The sequence below is a fragment of the Monomorium pharaonis genome, chromosome 4 (genome assembly GCF_013373865.1).
Source record: "Monomorium pharaonis isolate MP-MQ-018 chromosome 4, ASM1337386v2, whole genome shotgun sequence".
NCBI classification, from domain to species: domain Eukaryota; kingdom Metazoa; phylum Arthropoda; class Insecta; order Hymenoptera; family Formicidae; genus Monomorium; species Monomorium pharaonis.
The window spans coordinates 3004759-3027296 of record NC_050470.1 but is presented as its reverse complement, the minus strand read 5'-3'; the positions used below and the strand labels follow the sequence as shown (position 1 = coordinate 3027296).

At 40.5% G+C, this 22538-nt stretch overlaps 1 protein-coding gene and 1 long non-coding RNA gene across 3 annotated transcripts; one reads left to right on the top strand and one right to left on the bottom strand.

Moving 5' to 3' along the window:
- Positions 1–148: 148 nt before the first annotated feature.
- Positions 149–21009, bottom strand: LOC105834340 (arginine kinase). Of its 2 annotated transcripts, none has more exons than XM_012676743.3 (4): positions 20852–21009; positions 2484–2844; positions 1954–2328; positions 149–1669 (listed from the first exon to the last, which is right to left on the bottom strand). In XM_012676743.3, the coding sequence occupies exons 2-4, from the start codon at positions 2826–2828 to the stop codon at positions 1322–1324; spliced, it is 1068 nt and encodes a 355-aa protein (XP_012532197.1). In that variant the 5' UTR covers positions 2829–2844; positions 20852–21009; the 3' UTR covers positions 149–1321. The 2 variants fall into 2 exon arrangements, with proteins under 2 accessions (XP_012532197.1, XP_012532196.1); XM_012676742.3 differs by lacking the exon at positions 20852–21009 and adding an exon at positions 4865–5078.
- LOC114253928 lies at positions 7191–15618 on the top strand. The gene is made up of 2 exons (XR_004962759.1): positions 7191–10149; positions 12371–15618. It is a non-coding gene; the product is annotated as an uncharacterized LOC114253928 (long non-coding RNA).
- Positions 21010–22538: the final 1529 nt, after the last annotated feature.

Genomic DNA, 22538 nt, shown 5'->3' with positions numbered 1-22538 from the left:
ATGATAAAAGATATAAAAAATATTTTAACAATGTCATAAAGACAATCAATTCAAAAGATTGATAGATGTCCTCAGGATTTTAATAGTGTATTAGGAATGAACAAAGCCAAGTAAAATCGGGAGAGTAAAATATGCAACAAAATACATAATGTGTACGTCTTTTTATTTTCGTGTTTCATTACTTGTGTTCTCATCGTACATCTTGTCGAATCTGTTGGTAATACACTGTCTCTGTAATATGCCGCAACGCTTGTTCGCGTGTTTTGTAGTGCGTGTTAATATCCGTCGCGCAGATGTTCCTTCTTGACCTCTTACCGTCGTAAAAAAGAGAATGAAAAAACATGAATGTCGCTCTCTTCACCCATTCGCAGACTAGAAGATCGCAGAGCACCGAGAACAGCACTCCCGCAACCCTTGATGTTCCGTGATGATCTCAAGAACACGGACAAATTAAAAACCGTCGTCGTAAAACGAGTATCTTTTAAAACAGCGACGACATTTTCCCTTTCTTTTCCCCCATTATCTCGTTTAATTAGACAATCACGACAAATTGCAGGGGACTATTACTAGAGCACTACTAACAATAAGTGTGTGAACGCGCGTAACTATATATTATCAATAACGAATTGCAATAAAACAAAAAGGAAAGAATTAAAAACGAAATAATCGCGAGTGCATTGCCTCGAGAAAACACTTCCCGATATTTCGAAATTACATTACTAAGAACAAAAAAAAAAAGAAGGAACAAGTGAACGAAACTAAAATTCTGTCGAATACAACGTGCGGAGTGCGATGCAAGCCGGTCTCCATAAAGCCTTCTTACTTTTTAACGCATATTTCACCTCTTTTCATTCAGTTAATTATTTCATATTTTTGATTAATGACAAACAGATATCATACATACGTAATATAAATTAATAGAAAGCATATGTAAATTAACAAAATAGGATTTATCTTTAAAAATTTGTATCCTGTATTCAATAGGATAATTTATTGTAACTATTCTTTTGTTACGAATGTTTTTATTAAACAAAAAAGTCAATGAAAAAATACGGCGCGAGAGCAGCTTACATCGTACCAGACAGCGCTAATTACGATATATATATATCGCGAAAAATAGCTGACAAGCTCGATGCCCACTGGCGTTAGATCGTCGTTGAACGATTTTCTAAATCAGGCTCTTGCGATTTATTCTCATAATAAAATCCTCACGCCGTAGACACAGCTTCCAGCGTGACGTCACATAATACAGTAACGTCCAACGGGGCTACGATGGGAGAATAAACAAATACGAGGTGTGTATCGGGAGGCGGGGGCGAGTTTAGAGGCTGGCCTCGAGTTTGATGAGCTCGGCGATGCCATCGTTCATCTCCCTCACAGCCTGGTACTCGGTCAGACCAAGACGGCGCTTGTTGGAAATATCGTAGATGCCGCCTTCAGCCTCGGTGTGCTCGCCGCGAGTGCCGCGCACCTGCAGATTATACTTGGCCGCGACTTCTTCAAGCTTGGCCTTGTTCGCTGCAAGTTTCGGGACTTTGATGTGCACCGAGGCGCGCACCGTCGTACCCAGATTCGTTGGGCAGAACGTCAGGAAGCCGAACCGATCGTTGTGCGAGAACGGCAGCCGCTTCTCGATTTCATTCACCGCCGTCACCAAACGCCGGTATACCTGATAAGCGACGAATTAATTAGTATTTGAATATGACAGAATAATAACATCGTATTGCTCAATTATATTTGATAATAAATTAGAAAGTCCTTTATATTAACAAAAATTGTCATATCTATTTAATATTTATATACTTAAACAATAGACAATTTTCAAATAAATTCCCAAGACATTATAAAAGGAATTTAAGACATTTTTTTGACATTTTGTGTTAAAATCTGTTATATATACTTACTAAATAAATATGTATTATTTTGATTTAATTATTTTTGTCGAATAATTACCTGTCCAAGATCACCACCCATCTGCATAGAGATAATGCGAAGATGGTCTTCCTCGTTGCACCATACCAGGAAGGTCTTATCATCGTTGTGGAAGATGCCGCGTCCGGTGGGCCAGAAACGGCAAGCATTCGCCGCTTGAAGGAAACGATCACCCTCCTTGAAGAGGAAGTGATCGTCGATCAGCTTCTGCTGCACTTCCTTGCTCATACCGGTGAGCGGGTAGAAAGTACCCTTCAATTCACCGGAGAGGCCCGACAGTGTGCTGGACACTTTCTCTTCCATCTCCTTGTATTGCGCCTCCGTCAGACACGGGTTGAACGGATATCCCTCCAAGGAACGGCCGCATCGCACGCGGGTCGACACAATGTATTCACCCTGTATAAAAAAAAAAAAAAAAAATATTTCAAGATTTTATTTTTAATTATAATTTAATAGTTATTTTTAAGATTTAATCGTATTAATGTTATTTTGTTATATATGTAGAAACTTGTATTATAATAACATAAATAAAATTTGTAGGAGAATCTTACGGTAGGGTCGAGATTGCCAAAGGAGTCGACGTCACCGAAGTCCTTGGGAGGATGCTTATCGGTCTTCTTGAAGCCGCCGTGGTAGTCGTCGATGATAGGATCGAAGAGCTCGGCGAAGACGGTGTACGCCTCAGCGTCGGGCGCGTAGATACCAACGCCGGAGTCATGGTTCTCCAGACCAGACTGAATGACATCCAAGAGAGTGGAGCCGAATGAGGTCTTTTTGGTCTTGAGCTGATCAAAGATCTCCTTAGTAAGGTATTTCTTTAGTAGCGATTTGCTGTCGGACTCGGCTAGTTTCGCAAAGCCAGACTCCAATTTGTCCAAAACGGCTGCGTCCACCATATTGTTACCTTTTTTACTGCAACAAAATGTCAAAGAATCACATGTTAAAGATAAAACATTTTTCTCTTATAATAATAAAATTAATAAAAAAGAATATAAAACTCTTATAAAACTTATGAAACTCAATTGAAGGAGTCAAAGTCCATTTTCATGTAAAGTCATTTAATTTCTTAACAAAATAAATTTGTACTTGACTTTTTTAATTTAATTGGATTTAAAAAAATGTATTAGAATTAAATTACCCCAATTTAAAAATTAACACTTTAATTGACATTAGCTCGCCTTGCTTGTTGTGGTCTCTTTACAGCGTGCAGAACATCGAGAAGATATTAATTAAAACTGGATGTGTTGCAAATATTATAGTCAATTGCATTCACAGTGTTATTGCAAGTGCAAAATATTTTAACATCTGTTACATCTGAATATCTGATGTTAATCTGATTAAATTGAGTCAATCTGATCTAAATTATTTAGCGCAATGTATTCCGTTTTTTTTTCAGCGACGCCATATTGTTACACATTTGTTTTCAATATTTTTCTATTTACTTCACGTATGCTTCTAAAATTCTTTCGGTGCAACACGTGTGCCTCGTTGTTGGTGCGCGGTGCACTTGTATTCCTAGGATGCACTATAAATGAAAATTTCACAACGGAAGAGATTCAATTATAACAGTTATACAATTTCCTTAATTTAATCTAAATACAATTTTTCTCAGTTAAAACAATTAAATTTTCTAATGCCAATCACAATCATCTCGTTCAATTAAAACTAAATGTTAAACCAATCACGTATACATGATATTTAATAACTTAATAAAACTCTGTTTATAAGAGAACGTATGTATTAATTACTCTTTTTTTATTCTGAATTAATTTATATTCTCAAAGGTGTATGAGAAATGAATATACATGGAGAATTTTCTTTAATAATTTATCTTTAAGATGATAACTGCGACAACATAGATTTCAAAAAACTTTTTATTATTCATTACTATTATTACTATTTTATCTACTTAATAATAGAAAATAATTTGATTAAATTTACTTAAATTCTAGTAAAATTTATCGTAATTCACATTATTTCACGATTATTACAATTTTAAAGGTAAGTTCGAATGCAGTTCACGGAGTGCATCCTAGGATCAAAGGCCGAATGAACATACGTACACGTCATCATCGACGTCGTCGGTTTGTTGGTCGGTTTGTTGTTTGGTTTGTTCAGTTTGTTGGTCTTCCGCCGACTCGCATATACCCAGCGACGAGCATATGCTGCCCATCGCTCGTCGAGAAACACACGATTATGCGTCGATCGTCGCGTCGATTTGATAAATGAGAACAGACGAGACAGTCTAGCTCATGCAAGATCCTTTACGCGAGACACATGCGGGGCGGGCATTGTCGCGTTAAACCATTGCGTATAAACCCGAGAGACCAGCCTGGCAAGTTTGTTAGACACAAAATTAAGGAGGAAAAAAAAAGTGTAAGCCTAGAAAGTTGCCGATATCGTCGTATTCGGCTGTCTAAGAGCCTTATCAAGACTCCTGTATATTAAATTATTCTTACAAACTGTGTTAGAGAGATGCGTCAAATCTCAAAATCTTTGTATACACATTTAAAATGTCCATGAATACGTTAGCAATAATGGCACATTCTGTATATAATATACGGATTATTACGGATAATAATTTTATAAGACTCGCTTTTGCATTCATGTACATTAATTTTAATCTTGCTTTAACTTGCTATCTTTCGAATTTTTAAAATTAGAAAACAAGTTAAACAGAGATTAAAGTTAAATCTGTATTGCTGCAAACGGGGCCTGAGTACCTTATTTCAGCACATTAAAAGACACCATCACAATTAAATACACCTGTGATAAAACAAATTGCTCCCGAGCGATACTCCTGACAACGAAAGTCGGGAGATGCGAGAAACGGGAAGGGGATGAGATGGAGGGAAGAACAAATGAGAAAGAGAGAAAGAGACACAGATTCTTTCACATCCCGCTGAAAGACTTTTCCCTCACGGATACGTACTCGTCGCCCGACGTTGTATCCTTCGACGTACATCCGCCCATGTCGCTGCGACGACGAGGTGACTTACGGCGATGACAAAGACGACGCCCCTGACGAGCGAGAGACGGGTGGAAGGAAGAGGAAGAAGAGAGGCAGGACAAAGACCGCGCGATCGAGCGAGGAAATCGAACGAGCCTCGCCGATCCGATCAGGTCGAACCGCCCTCAGACGTGCGCGAAACGCGTCCAGTCTCTTTCACGTATCCTGGAGCTTGCAGCACACACAAACACGTACGCACGCACACGCACGTAGGCGAGCGAGCGACGACCAGGCCGCCGGGCCACCGGCGTCGGGTAAGTGCGCGCTTCCGGCGCACGAAACGACGAGGAAGAGAAAGAGAGAAACGCGGGTGTGGACGGAGAATCGTCGTGACGTGTCTTCCTTCCTCGCGGCCGGCGATTCCGTCCGTCTTTCGTTTTTTTTTTCCTCCCCCTGCGGCCGGCAAATCCCGATGAACGGAGTTATTCTCGCCCCGGATCGAGGGGTAGTTAGCTGCTGCTCGTGGTGGCTCGCGGTAGGTCGCGGTGGGTCAAAGGTCGCGGCCGAAAGACCTTCTCGTATTTACAGTCCCCGTGCGTTTTCTCCTCTCCCTCTCTCTTTCTCTTTCTCTTCGGCTCTTCCCTTCCGGCTACTGCTGTCGCTGGACGCCGCCGCAGATACTGCTGCTACTACCCTTTCGGCTCCCGCGTGTCTCTTCTCCTCTCTCCGAGCAGAGTGATCTACTGATGGGCACGAGGTGGTGGTGCTCGTGTTAGCTCTCGCTTGCGACACGTTCGCGCACCGACACGCCGGCTACTTCCCGGGAACGGGCGCGATTTTCCGCGATGGCTTTAGAGAGGGGATGATAACTCTTTTAACCGTTCCAAGCGCGTATATCTCGCAAAGCCGGCCGCAATCTAGCGGATTTTACGGAAGAAATTTGTAAGATACGGAAGAAACGTCGCGTATCGTTTGATTCTTTTTTTTTTTAGACGAAATTACATCAGACACAAGATGTTAAGCCGAATAATCGCCAGAAGACTTCAAAACAAAATCGGAGGTTTCTCTTTTTTGTAAGTTATTTCCATAAAATTAATTAATTTAAATGAAGCGCAGCAAACACGAGCAATAGACGAATCAGGTAAAACAATCGAACGATTAAGTGAATGACGTGAGGAAGAACTGCCGGTTGCAAAATTAACGCGAAAGGGATCGGGGACGACTCTCGCTTATGAAGGAAAAAAGGGTCAGCAGGCACACATTCGTTCCCCGGCTCGTAATCTCGTTCAATCGAGCGGGGCCTCGTCCCGCGATAATTCGAAGATGGTATAATACGCGTAATTACACACTTTGAACGTGACGAGAGACGGCTCCGCCGAGAGCCGACCGTCGCATCGAGTCGCACGCACTCTAATAGCTCTAACAGGTCCACGCCGACGTCCGCTCCAGCGGCAGAGAGATAAACTTTCAGAAGCGGGAGATTTATCACAGTTCTCTTTTTTTCGCGACGTTCGCGGTAGGGGAGGAAAGTAAAAAAATCGGCGAACTCCACTAATCTCACTTCACGTTCCGTTGAAAGGGGAAAAAAAAAATCGATCGAGGCGGTAAAATACGCAGAGATCCCGTCGAATCAACAGCCGGGGAATTGTCATGAGAGGAAAATCTCGGCCGCCGGGGGTGAAAGGTCTCCCTCGTCTCGTTCGCGGTGTGCCGAGGAGTGGGGAGGGAAGGGGAGCAAAACGGGTGTCTCGGAAACGCGACGGCAACGTGACAAGGTGAAACGAAACGGAAGCAACAGCACCACCACCTCTTGGGGGAAATTCGTCGATGAAGATCAGTCACGTTTCTCTCCTCCGTGGCTGCGCCCTTTTCCTTTATCCTCTTTCTCCCTTTCTTTCATCCGATTCTCGGCCGAGCGCGCGCCCTTCAGTTTTTTTTCTATCTCGCGCGACGCGAATATAAAATATACATATAAATATAAATATATATGTATATATATTTATATTACATATAAATGCGTGTGCGGTCGGTGCGTGTGCGTGGTCGTCGGCCAATGGTGTCGTAGTGTGTGCGTGTGCGACGAGAAACTAACTGGCTAATTTGTGCGGAGATATATATATATATTTATATATATATGTATATATATATATATCGAACTTTCCTTGAACGGTGAACGAGAATTTTGGTTAGGTATGTGGTGTGATGTGAACACTACAGTCTCTACGCTATCACTAAGCAGGAGGCGGCATTCTGCGTGTGCCGTGGTCTCTCTCTCTCTCTCTCTTTCTCCCTCGCCTCCTAGCCCGGGCTCTCTTTCTCTCTCTTTCGCCCTTCAGCTCGTTATCTTCGTCTCCCGCGCGGCCGGCACGCGCGTTCCTCTCGCTCGCTCTCGCGCTCCCGAGCTCCCTACTCTCTTCAGGGTGGGGCACCACGTCGCCGTTCGTCCAGCGGCAACAGAGGATACCCGGTCGATAGCACGCACCTACACCCACACACATACACACCCCGGCGGCGGCGGTGTGGCCCGTCGCCGCGAGAACGGGGAAACTCACGCACACGTGCGTACGTGCGTGGGCGCGCGCGCGAGCACCGATTCGCCCTCGTGAATTTTCAAACCCCGAAAATTTCCACCGACGACTGTCCTCTCCTCTCCCTCCCAACCTTCTATCCCACGCGCTAGACCGCGTCCGGGATGTTGACCGAATAGGAGAACGGTAACACGACGGTTATAATATCGAGAAGTATATTTACACGCATCGGTTGATATTACGTTGCAAAATTGGGATTTAATACGGTTGATGCTGCGAGGTGGAATAACACCGATATTTAATACCAAGTGCGCCTAACAAGCGTACGTTAGCGACAGCTTAATTTAGCGGTAGGTTTTATTAATGATTTCGCGATGATCGATGCCGAGGCCGCGTCACGACGGAAAATCTCCGAGAGAACGCGAGAGAAAATTAATCATCCCCGCAATCGAGATGTTTTTCGCGTCTCCCCAGGGGATCCGAGTGTCACGAAATAATTGCCGGTACGCTTACATAATAATACAATTCTGAGACACTTCGTGTTAATTTAATGCAAATTGGTGATTACTTGGCAATAACGAAATAATCAAAGGCGAACGTTATTATTATGGCGAAAATAATTGGGCATTTGCGAAAGCACGTTTCTATCGGGGAGATAATCCAGGAGAAATCTGCAGCTCCGTACAAATCTCGCCGCTTACAAATATCTCGAAATGCAGCAGCGAAATGTCAGCGGTCGGTATTTCGGCGATTTAAACGCGGCTTAAGTCGAGCGCGACGGGCGAAGTCGCGGAAGCATTTTAGAGCTGCTGCTGCTGTTGCTGCAATCGTATTCGTGAAATCGATAGCATCGCTAGAGCGATTGCTCATACCACGATGTTTACGCGTAACTCGAGAGCCTCCGGCGTCAACACGGTCCTTGGACTGACGTATGTAAAATTGAATTTTGCGACAAAACTAACACGATAATACGCGTGTCACCTGGATACTGCCACTCCCAATATTTTTTGTTGATAAAAAAATACAATACTTGAATTACTAATTATATAAATACTCGAATCACTAACTATAAAAGTAATTTTAAAAACTTTCCACTTCAACCTTCTTGAATATAAAGATCCTGCGGAAATGGAATCGAACAATTTTTTCGGGCTTAAAAAACAAACCGACAAGATCTAAAATAAATTGCTCTTTCAATATTGCCATTAATTTATAAATAAAAATAATGAAAAAAAAATTTCTATAAATAAATACCTTTTATATGTTTAATGATTTTGCGGTCTTTCACAAAAATTGTCCATTGTTCCATTTAGTAAATTTGCTATCGTATATTATATCTTAATTAAAAGATTACTTTGAAATGTTAAATGCCTTTTCTTTAAAGTAGTCACATTCACAAATTAAAAACTTATATTAAATCAAAATTTATTAAATAGAATAATACATTTTTATGAAAGTGTACAATTGTTAGGTGAAGGTGCTGGATATGCATTTGGGACGCATCATCCGACTGTTTTCATGTATCATTTTATCCTTATTTAACATTTTTATTTTCAGAATTTAATGAATAAATAGCAATATTGGAAGATTATTTGTTTTATTCATTACTTCAGATTTCGTCGTCTCTTAACAAGTCTGAAAAAAATCAAATTCAATTGCCGGATCTTGGTAGTCGTCCGGATATCCGGACGACTCGGGGCCTCAAGTCCCAACGTGACCACGCGTCACCGACCAGCGGTCCGTGGTGGGTGGTAAAATTGTCGATTATACACCGGATGAACGGCGATGGAGGTGTGACAGACCGTAAGATATCATTTCGTTCAATCAGCTGTACGCCGTGACTTTCGTGCTCCTTCAAGACACGGAATGCGATTTTTACCACGTATGCTTCGTATTATTCATTATGATATTCAATATTACAACGTCCCTATATATTTTTATCATTTAGATATAAATTTCAGCATTTCTTTGATCAGTGACGATTAAAAACCTAAAGTCGACGCATAACTTTCGTTCTATCCAATCTAATAGAAATTGATAAAAATCGAGCGCAGTGCATTTAACATTGTAAACATTGATTTTCGACATCTCTATATACAACAATTCTGAGTTAATTTTACAAGTGTAAAAAATTCTTCAATGACTCTTATATACACTTTAACATCTCTAGAAAGTATAATTGTAGATTAGAACAAATTATATAAATGTTAGAATTAATTACAAAAAGAAAATTGTCAAATTATGTGTACAGAGTGTCAATTAAAAAACATCCCGTTTCAATTCAAAGTTTTATCAGATTAGCTTGTCCAATTAAAAATCACTTTATAATTAATATATATTATTTTCTATAATAATAAGATTCATTGCATATTATTCGTCAAAATAATAGGTTTAATATTAAGGACGCGGTTTGGGCCGACCCGCGAAATAATGAACTAATCCTCTGTCCACTCGTTTGCAGAAACGTTATTCTGCGGAATTATCATCGTTATTATAGCCGGAAGCGAGAGACGGCGATTCAAAAGACTCGTTACTGCGCCTCGCGACCATCGCTCCACTGCCTGCCTCTTCAGAGGACGTTCAAAAGACTTGTGGGAATTATGAAAGGGCGGCCAAAGTGTCGTCGGTATGAAGAAAGCAACCGCGATGTAAATTTAGCACAACATGCAATCTTCCTCGAAATGTGCGTGTACGATAACCATTTGCAGAAAACTCCAAATCAATTACGTTTCACGTCTGGTATGACTATATTAACGCAATTAATTAATAGTAGATTATTATCTATAGTAATTTAATATGTAAATAGTATGTAAATATATATTACATGCAAGAATTGCACAATTAGTCGCGAGTAAAAAAATTTGGGAAAAAAAATTCTCACGCGATATTAGTCTTTATCTTGTTGTTTACAGAGAAATGATATAACTTATCGGGAGCCGTATGATCTCGAGTTCTAGGCTCGGGTTCCGCGAGTATCTTCGAACGCGATAAAATTATCGCGACACCGGGTATTCGATGATAGGAGCGACGATTCATTTGGTGCACTTTTCACGATCACGGTTAAAGATAATTGCGATGTGAACACTTCGTCAAAGCACAGACAGGCTACGTGACGCGGTCTTGCTTCGATCGTACTTTTTGCTTATCGTGTATCTTATGTAATGATTTATTTCGCCTCGCGAAAGCGCAGAGTCAATATTTAAACTGCACAAAGTAATGATGATGTCTCGCGTTTACAATTAAACGTTACTTCGTTGCAACATTTTATTTTCAGTACTTCAATTACCTTTCATAAGCAATTAAAATTTCGTTGCGATAAAAACTGCACAATAAGTAAAAAATATGTTTCGCCATTTTTAAATTATCACAGATATTGTCTTCAAATAAAAATCATATTGATACAATGTAAATGTGTAATAAATATTATATCACTTTACACTGTAAAAAATTTTTGTAAAATTACGGTGTAATATTAAAGAAATAATTACTTATAATATTAAGACATACAATAAATCAATTCTCTAAAACATTAATTTCGCCATAAAAAATAAATAACCATATTTCAAATAACGTCTCTTAATTCTGCAATTTTGGCAATGTTAAAAACTTTTGATATCCATATTCATCTTGCATGTGTGCATATGTGCGTGATACTACATTATGTAATTTCAGACAAGTAATATTAAGGTATCGCGATCAATAATAGAGATTTTTTTCGATTGCAACAATTAAACTCGATAAAACTAGCAACGGCAACGTTGTGCTAAATACAGGTAGCTGCTTAAAATTAATCATCGTTATTTGTGTGATATGCAAATCTCGCGAGACATGCTGATATTTGCGACACGATGTTTGTGCAGAGTATTAAGAGGACACAACTGTTACGATGACGGTTCGTGTAATATAGATCGTAATACGCTTACTGCAACACGTTTATATCAAATTTTCGGTGCAAAAATGTGTAAAATGTTGGTGTTTAAATAATAACATTAGTTGAAATTAAAAATTGACTAATTTAAAAATAATTAAATTCATTCACAAGTTATTAACTGTGTAACTTTATTATTATTTAACTTTTTATTTTTTAATTAATATCTAAAATTCAAATTCCAATTTTACCAAAACTACTTAAACTTATCTACGGTTTAAAATAAAAAATTAAACTAAAAAACAATCAATATTTATAATATCTATCGCATCTTACAATTGTTATACCTTTCTCTAGTTCTAATGCTGATTAATCTTCCGATAACATTAATATAAAATCGACAACAAAAAAAATACTTTAAAATAATTTTCACAAACATTTTTAGTAACTTATCACTCTCTATTAATTCCTTATTAATAATTCATTATTTTATAATGTTTAAAGATTATACATTTGACTATATTTTTCACTTCACAAAAAAAAAAGAATTTTTTCCTCGCGTTTAACCATCTAATGTCTGTAAATACAAGAGTCTCTCTTTACATTTAACGTTTCTTGAGAAAATACAGGATTCCCCCGTAAATAATATACATGCCTACGATATTCGCGGCGCGAAGTGCCGATGACGCGTCTGGTCGCCGGACGCGAGCGTTTCAGACCAGTTCCGCTTAATTCCGCGAAGGAATGAAGCTAAATTATTGCGGATTCCGAGCTAGCGCACCGTTCGCTCGCACTTCCGCGATAACCCGCGCGTGAGCCTGCCTCCGCGATGACGCATAGAACACCGTGAAATTATGTCGGCCGAAACGTGCATGTATTAACGCGCCATTTGCGCGCCACTTGGATCTGCTTTGCATAATCCTCCCGCGCTTAGTCTAGTGTTTCGTTCGGGAGTAACTCTAGGAAGTGAAGAGTATAAGCGAACAAAAACAAACAGAAATAATCCTCCTCTGCAATACCGCCGTGGTAATCTTCGGCGCGGTATGTTTATTCATAACAAATATAAATTTTCTAGATTGACTCTCTCGTTAGTGTTTCAGGCGGACGCTGCTAATTGTTAAAGGCGCAATTTACGGACTTGGTTCTACACCGAGGAAAAAAACAAGTCAAAGTAATTATGAGCAGATATTACTTGCGCCGTTTTCCTCAACGTTTATTGGTCATAAACAAAACCTGTGTTCAAGGATTATTTCAAATTACTTATTTCATTTTTCTTGAAATCAAAATTTATGTCGCCGTATTTAAACCACGATTTTGTGAATTAAATATTGTACTACAAATAATGTTTAAATATACATTTCCTCAATGTAAATTCTTTCTTTTTGATCCTATTAGAACTCTCGAACTCGCGCGAGATTTCATAAAAGGGCTTTAATAAAACCGCCAATAAATTGATAATTTAATTTAAAATAAATGCGCTTGACAAACGTGTCACGCGCAATCGAGACTACGATTCGCTCGCAAAGAGAGCTAATAAGGGGAGAAGAACCCGGAAATGTATTTCACGGATTTAATTAATTTTTGCACGGCTATTCTTCGACGCGAGAGAAAAAGCTCTGATCTATATTGCTCTCGTGGCTTATTCTTATTTTTAGATTCCCACCTCCGCGAAATTACGCTCGCGCGCGTTATGTAATCGCACTTGCGAGCCACCGGCGAGACCCGGCGAAGCGCGAGAAGACGAAGGAGACAAATCGGTACTTCAACAACGAAGGGAAAAACGAGAGATGCGCGGATCGCGCCGTTGTAAACGATTTACGTGCGCGAGCGAAAAATTAATTGCGCGATCAATACGAAGCGAAGCGTGAAGGGGTTAAGCTCTCTCTCGAGAATTTCCATCTCGGCAGGACGCACGTGATCTCGCACATGCAACTCTTCATAAATTGGATTCAGGGTCGCGAGAGAACTCTTCCTCGCGAAAATCCGCCGTGGAATTTTCAGTTTCCAGCGCGAGCGAAATTTGTAATTTCCCGGAAATAAAATTCGAGACGGTTCGTATCTGTTAAAAACTCGGACACGCGCATCCTACGTAGAACGGGAGTGACATTAGAGACATTCGTAAATTAACGTGTAATTTTTGGTAAGCTTTAGAGATAGACGATGGTGTCAGGGGATTTTTGAAGATTCGGAATTATTGATGAATTAATGTTTCGAATGGAAATTTCAGTTCGGCGCAAGATCTGGCCGACTGCGAACTCGCTAGTGACATAAACTCGCCCTTCAGGAAGGAAGGAGGAATCTCCTCTCTCTCCCGGGGAAACTCTTGAATCCTGCGAGATGCATTTATTGATCCATGCACTCGCGCAAGCGGCTCTCTGCAGTATCGCGCTATCTGTCGACGACTCGTCGAAGCTCGAGAAGAAAGTTTGACAGCTCGACCGATAAAACGATCCGCACGTGATCCCAACAATCGACAATTTCGCGTATGGACGTTCTCAACTTTTAACCCATTAGTTCCCGACTTTTCCTTTAATTTATAAAAAAAAGTTGAGATGTTTTGAAAAAATACACAAAAAGACACAAGAAAAAGATAGAAAGATATAAGCAAGATGGTGGAAGGGAATGGATTAATCGATTCGCGAAAATGATTCTTCCACAAATATTAAAAATGCAATTTCTTCGAGAAATTTTCTGTGTGAAGTTTATTGAGGAAAAAAGAAAAATGCACAAGCGAAACGCGATTCTAGCCAAAGATCCAAGATAAATTGTAGATTACATAAATGCGGAAATGAGCAAAGCATTCTCACGATGCTTGCGACAGATACGAAATAGATTATAGATCATCGTAGAAATGTACAGAAACAAGTAGCATATCCCCCGAGACACAATGTCCCTCGCACACGAAAAATAACATCTCGCTCTTACAGCGCGTCGTTAGAAAAGATATATCTCAAGGCTGAAAAAAAGCGTAACGCTCTCGAATTTTTTCATTATTCTTTCAGTATTTTTAATTCTGCATTCTGCCGTAAACTTTTACGATTCTACGTTATTGACGGCGGTAGATCGTGATGGCCCAAGCGGAAAACACTGCTGGCAGTCGCGCGGTGCGCGACGATTATGCAATGCAGCAACTTGGCACTCTAAATCCGGCGGGTACACGCAAAGCTACAAATTGAGATCGTAAACAACACACGGGGCTCCTACTGGCCACGGACACGCCAATTTATTTCTGGACAGACGCGCCCCTTCCCACCTAGAGATCGCGTCCCGTTGCACTTGAATGAAGTGCACAATTCTATCACCCGGGTCGTGACATTGTAAAATAAAAGAGCAAAAGAGCCGCGAATCTCACGCGAGTAAATCTCTCCTTCGAAAGGCTAAGAATTTTCATTGATTTGGTCGAATCAAATACATAATCATACTATTATCATAATATTAGACCGCTGAACAAATTGAAAATTCTGCTGCAACTTCTAACTGTAATCGTAAGGTCAAGGCCACCCCTCGTGCGTAAAGCTAGAAATGAGTCGTTATGAATTATTTGGAGACTTTATAGTCCGACAATCTCGCACAATCACCAACATTATTCGAAATAATGCATATGCCTATCCGTCCTATCATCAATAATACTGAGATATGATAGAAACTGATAACTTAATAGAATTATTAAATTTACCGATCAGTTACTCTGATCAACAATCGTAATTTCGATATCATTCTGCTGACACGAAAAAATTGTAATCACTGACACTCCCAACTCGAAACTCTTTGTTCTTTTCCATTACGTCATAAAACATCTGTTGAACGTCCCGTTTATAATCCGGCAGGTGCAAAAGTGAAATGCTTTGAATTTTTAATCGGTAATTAATCGCACGACCCAATTAAAAAACTTGCAAATTAAAAAAATGAACTATAACTTGAAGATTTGACATGTGAATATATTCCATGTATGTTGTTTTGCCGCGGAACTAAAAATAAACGCGATAAATGGTCACCGCGTTTATTATTAGTTACATCTAATTTTACCGGGCCAGGATAATATCGTCGACCCCCGAATAATCTCGTCGACAGGTGTTTGCCCTTACGTTATCTTGTCGCGTGCGTTACATCAGCGGGAAGATATTAAAAATGCACTCGTTACGCGCCACGTAAAAATTATAAATAAACGTCTCAACGTTAACATATTTACACCTACATGTGCTACATTACGCTATAAATAAATCCCATTATAATGCTTGAGATATTATGAGCAAAATCCGATTCGATAAACAATTTAAATGTATATTAAACATATACATAATCATTAAGCAACAATAAATACTTTATATAAAATATCTCGAGAAAAAAAATCTACGATTAAAAAAAAATTCTGAAAAATCTCTGATAACGTGATCTTCGCATTTAAACAACTTTGTTACACGATCGAAAAATTAATTTGTTGTAATGCGACATTTAATTTCCGGTATTACATCGATCGAAAAATGAAACATTCAGAACGCGTGTAATATCACGCATCGGTGTTCCTAGTTACGTCTGCGATCGTGATTCTTAGTCACAGCTGATTATACAGGATGTGCTAGCGAGCTAATTACCTGCTAACTAAATCGAAACGGAAAATCAAATTTGAAACAGCGTGAAGACAGAGAATACCCTTGCGCCCGAACTGTTCCAAGTTTACGTCGGGGATTCACGATCGACTCACGTGTACTGACGAAATGTGATGGATTTTGATTTACACTTCTCGCCGAGCACTGCGCAGGCACGTCAGCGTGTCGGGTATAAAAGTCAGTAAATGCACGGGTAGGAGGCGAGCCACATCTGGCCTTAAAGAATCGAGAAACACGTCACTCGATAATGCGCTTGCCTCTAACGCGGGCTTAACACGTGGCGCATGCAAGCGGTGCGAGATGTTGCGAATACCCTTCGCATGAACACCAGGAATACATTATTCGCGTCACCACGCAATTAATACGAGTACATTAGTAAGGCGAAACAAATGGTGCATTTTAGTTGTAATTAATATCTTCGAGATAAATTTATTCTTCGTATCACGTTGATTTAAAATACATCGATTTCTGCTTACAGTCAGATAAAACGTATGGATTACTGTAACTTTTTAAAACGTAACGTTAATAAAAGATTTGAGTGTAAATCCCAAAATTTTGAATCAAGTATACACGATCTTTAACGTTATTTATCGGGGCTAAGATTACTTTGTTCCTTTTGTTTTTATATTCTTACTTTCAATTACATTGTGTCAGTAACAATGCGTTGTATTGTTAAATAGGTTCACAATAGAGTTTCGTATATCGTACGACTGCGTGTACACGTAAAAGTCTCGTCTAGATTTACTCGAAGGAACGCGGCCGCCGATCGATAAGTGAAATCGAGCGCCATCGCGAATGGTCATTTTCTTAATATCCAGGGCGCGCATGAAGCTGTACACTCGAAAGCTATAGACCTATATAATTTTAACTACACTCATTGTCAATCATGCGCGCGTAACGTAGTTATCAAGGGAAAGGGTTTTTGAAATATTCAGTTAAATTGTACATTGAACGTCGGCGTGTATAATTGTTTAATTTACAATTGCCAGGCACATACGAACTGTGCGCCGACAAGTTTTTTTTAAGTTCTCACAGAGAAAATTTTACAATAAAAATTAATATGTACGATAGTAACTACGGACCATAAGAAAAAATTTCAAAGAATTACAAGTTAATATAATTTAAGCTAATATTTATCGGTCGGAGAATTAATTTATACTATTATTGTACGTTACAAGTAGTGTAAATACTACGGTAATTTCGTGAAACACATAGTAAAAATTTTCATAATTTCTTTCTTGGTCCGCTTACTATCATTTACAATAGTAATTTCTACTATAAAATTTTTTCCGTGTTGAAACACAGTTAATTAGCCGGAACGTGTAATATTATAAATTAAATTGACTAGCAATTTAACATCTTCGATGCTAACAAGCATCTATACAACTGTAATTATTAAATTTAATTAATAGCTTACATTACCAAGCAATCACATTACTAAAGCAATTTTATCCTTTTGAGGCATAATAAAAGGAATCACGTGTGCCCTTGCGGCACGTAACTTTTCAGTTTCCGGCCGATTTGGAATCCGTGTACAAAACGGTTCGAGATTTATCGAGCTACACGAGCTTACGTAATTGTCCCGGCGTTCTTGCCGCGCGGATCTATACATGGGCGGTTTGCTCGCGCGCGATCTGTCAATGTACTTTCGAGCGGAAATTCGCCGCGACCAACGCGCCCAACAATTTGCATGTTCGATCAGCGTGCCGAGCGATCACGATCGAACAACGGGACGGCGGGACTGATATCCGATCGTCGGCAATCGGAAATGGGATGTGCCGCGATCGGAAAGATTTCCCTCCGAGAAGGGTGAGGAGATCAAAATTCCGACTTATTTAATATCAATTCGCAACTTGAATTATGGATGGATGTGTATAAACTAAATCCCTGGCGGAAAGCTCAGGTAAATAAATTCAATTCCATTCTACTTGCAACCCGAATTCTAACGAATTATCTTTTCTTTCAGATCCAAAACGTTGGAGGAAAAGGAAATCACGTACGTCACGTGAACGTCCCGCCGAGAGCTATCGTAAGTGATATGATAACGAGATATGACGCGTACAACGATCGATCCGTGTATTTTTAACTCGATACATTTTAAACGTCAATAAATGTCCTTTCGCCGACGACTAATACGACGCTTAAGTGACTTCTCTCTTTTTTTTTTTTCGTCGTCGAACGATTGACGTAACGTCCCGCGCGCATAGCTCGCTTAACGACTGCGAGCTGCCTTCGTATAAATGTTTGCGCGTCGCTAATTCATAATATTAGCCGTGATGACGGGTCGGGCTGAGACATAGTTAACTCGCCGAGCGTGCAGCGTCGCCCTCGAATAAACTTGCAGATGCGCGGCATCCTCCTTTTCCTCCTCGCGAATAATCAAAAAAATACATTGCGTACACCGGATATATCGCATGATAACGATCGACGAATATGGAAAGTTACGGTGCAAATACAAAAAAAGAATTAAAACGCATAGATATTCAATGCAAATAAACGCGATATCAAGTTGCAAAGAAGCGGTACACAATGGGGAGGGGAAAAAAAACCGAGTTCCCGCGGATCGAAATATTGCGGCACTGCGGCGGCAAATTAGCGGAAGCTTTAGCGCGAAATTGCGATTTCAATTTCCTGTCCCCCGAGTCCTGCCATTCCGCAATTGTCCTGTAACGACAACAATTCGGTCTCGTTGCGTCGTCGCGCGCGGATAACGCGCGATTGCGCAGAGCAGCGGGGATTCCCGTGCACTCTTAACGGGAACGTCGTTAAGGTTTGCACCATCGTCGCGCAGATGTATCACAGTGGAAAGAAACAAATCCGCGCGACGACGACGTAACGGTACCCCAACTACCATTAGGAGTTTTACAGATTTTTTTCTGCCGTAGAAAAGCTGCGCGACGACAGTGTAATGCCGAACTCTTTTTTTTTTTTTCAAGTTACAGACTGTCGTAGCGACTGCCAAGCGTGACGATCGCAGATGATGCGGGCTTGTAGTCATTCGTCGCGTCATTTTCCCGGAATCGCCGTTCGCAAACGACGTCGGAGTCCAAGTCGCCAGAGTCCGCGCGATGGCACGAGAGGAGCCGCAGTCATATAACAAGTGTTATCATTGCGATCGATCGCCTGAGAAACGGCGGGCGCGATCGCGAGAGAAATCGGGCGTTTCCTTGACGATTCGACGAGGGGTTACACGTGAACGTTATGCAATCCGCCGCTGACCGGATTTGCCGCGTTTCCCCATTATCGAAGGTAAATGATGTACCAAACATCGGGTCGTTCTACAACAGCGTGGTCGTTAGTGGTTGCGAGGTATTGTAAGGCGCAGTTGCACGTGCATTTCCATTAATGTAAATTAACGTTGACCGCGGTTTTTTTTCTTATTTTTAGAACAAAAAAAAGATAAAAAGGAAGGTTGAACCGAGAGATTAAAGCTAACTAACTTCGGCGAGAATGAGCAAACAACTGCGCCTTACAAGCCACTCGCGACTACGTTCACGTTGTAGAATAACCCTCGAGATCTCGCTAGAAAGCGATCTATAGAACTATTGTATCTACGAATGTATTTCCTGGTTTTATTTTCGTCCGTATGTTCCCTTCGTAAATGTATAGTCCGTATCGAACTACACGTTGCAAATTGAAGATTAGAATTCGACCAATAAAATTAAAATTATTTGAATGGTCAAATACTAAAATTTCCAATTGCAATCTTCAATCTCTAATGCTTAATCTAAGAGAATTGCATAATTAAAAATTTTAGAATTTGAAGTAATCCAATTAAATCGAAATACATCATAATATTCTCATATCAGTTATATATTTTTTTAAAATTCTATTAACGATATTCATACTAAACTTTTTCGTTCTGATCGAATGTTAACTGAAACTTGAAGCTTACAAATTGGAAATTACAAGTCAACCAATCAGAATGAAACGGATTAAAATTATTTCATAGATTCAATTCTGATCCTTAATTCGCAATCTTTAATCTCCAATAGTCTGACACGGGCTTAACGGTAATTCCAATTGAAACAAAAGTGAATGTATCGACGGCAGATTTTTTTTCCCCATCTCCTTCCGCGCGGCTCTTAAATTTGTAAAACGAAAAAGAAAAAGAACCCTTCGCTCGATAACGCGGGGAAAAATCCAAGCCGCAATTTTCGAGCTACACGGCGGACATTTTCGCCTTATCGACTGTCATCCTTATCCTCTTACGTAAACGCCTTTATTCTCTCCCAAATTCCATCCCGACTCGTACCTCCCGTTACCGAGACTGCAACTCGAAGGGGATCGATCTCGGCGGCGCGAGAGAAAGAGAGAGAGAAGAATTTCACGACGGTTGGAAACCCACTAACGCGCGACACAAAACAAAAGATCGAAACTGGAACACGATCGGATCCTCCCAGAGGAGAGTTCGATCCTCAATGACGCCACGCGGGAAATGAAAGGCTATTGACGATCGTCACGTTTTTTTTTCCAGGTAAACCAATGGGAATTGTCAGCGTACAGTGTCGATTTACAACGACGGTGTCCGATTTCTTCGATCTTCGTTACCGGGCGATTCTAACCTCCGCAGGGACGCGTCGCGTGATTCAGCCGGGAGAACGAACACGTCCGTCGAGCGGAACGGCGAACGCGGCCGGCAAAACCGGTAGTGACGCGCGGAGGGGGGGGGGGGGGTCGGCAAAAACCTCGCTCCTCTCGGCCGCCCTTCTCGAAACGACGAACGTCACGACGATCCCAGGATCGAATCACGCGCGACGAGATAGCCTCGAACAGGCGAGTTCGATGGTTCGCGAGGCTCGATCGTTCCTACGGGTATCTGGACCGATCGACCGGCCGGTCTCACGCGGGGACGAAGACCGGATCTACGCATCGGATCCCAAAGCTTCCGCGGATCAACGTAACGTAATGCAACGAGCCGAGCAGAACCGGCCGCCGCTCGGCAATTTCTACGCGAGAGACTCACCTGAAGATTCAGCACAAACGACAACGGGAAGAGGCGTCGGCGACGTCGAAGAGAGATCGGAAGGCGATCGGATGGCACACCCTGTGAACGCGTACGTACGTACGTGGCGCGAGTCGGGAACGAAGTGGCGCGGCACCGCGCAGCGCGGAATCCGTTCGCCGTGGCCGCGAGTGTCTCTCCTCCCGGCTCGACCAATCGCCGCGCCGCATGCGGCCCCCACTTGCGCTCTCTCTCTCTCTCCCCCCGTCTCCTCCTCCCCTCCCGCGAGGACGGCGCGCGTCCGTTCCGCCGTTCCGCTATTTCGGCGGCGAAAAGTTTTCGGTTGCTACCTGAACTTCTTCCGGCAGCGGCGGTCGCGACCGGTCGGCGCGAATTGTCGAGAACGTAGCGGAGACACCTTCGCCGGAGAGAACGAAGGACCTCGGATGTTCATGAAGCAAATTACCGACTTTTTTTTTTTTTAATGAAAAATATCTGTGAATTGTCTTTGCGAAATTCCAAAATCTTTCGGATAATTAATGTATGCATACGGAAATGAAGAAAAGGGCGAAGGACAATATTTGCTAACGAAAGAATGCCGGTGATTTACTTTAGAATCCCCCTATCTCGGTTTAACTTACTCTTTTATCTTCTAGTTCTAGGAACTGAAAAAAGATAAAGAATAAGTTGAATCGAGATCGAAGTTAATCTACGTTGATAGGCACGGATATGAATGAATCGTTTTTCCCTCCTCCCGTGCTTTATTTGCTCGATGAATGAATTAAATGATTTCGATTTTCTGTAATCTGAAGTTTCTATGGATTTTGATTACACGCGAAATGTTACCTTTCGAATCTGATATCAACGAATGTTAATTTATTAACAGCCCTGTTATTCAATGTCAACGACACGTCGAAAAGATTAGTTTGTTTTTTATTGTCGGTCGAGAGATACGCTGGCGCTCTTCGGCACGAATCAAGGCCAAGGTTTGACCTCACGATCACGCTGATCACGTCAACTATGAATTTACGAGCTACCGCCCCATTGGATCGGTTTGACGTTTCATGATTCATTACGAGATCATATTGCACCTAAGTATTTAGAAGATACAATTAAACGGTTTTTTTCTTCATACTTATTATACATACAGAGATTACGTACCGTTTTTACTTATCTGGAAGAACGTTTCTGTGTACGAAAAATTCTATTGGATACTCGTAAGAAATATTTTTCAGATATAATAAGGTAATGTTTACGATTTATTGTATATTACACAGATCTGGCTTAATCTAAAAAATGATTACATAAATTAAATGTTTACATGCAGGATTGAGTAGTAATTATTTAAACAGTTAAAGTTAAATAATAAAGTTAAAAAATCCATAACTTTTAACTAAACTATTTAATTTTAAATTAGTATTTTACTTTGATTTGTTAGTTTTAAAATATATTTTGTCCAACTTTAATTTTTTTCCTAAATTAAAACTATACCCATGTAAGAAAACGTTATAAAATAAAAATTTCCGTATAAGAAAATTCTTTATTTTTCCCCATAAACTTAATTTACAAATAAAATATTTATTTTATTTTATGATCCATATTAAATTTTTTTATTCAGAGTAAACTAAACTTTTATATGATTTGAAGTCTTATGACCTAGTCGCAAATATCACGATTTAATATTTAATTCGTTTGTGGAAATAAAATT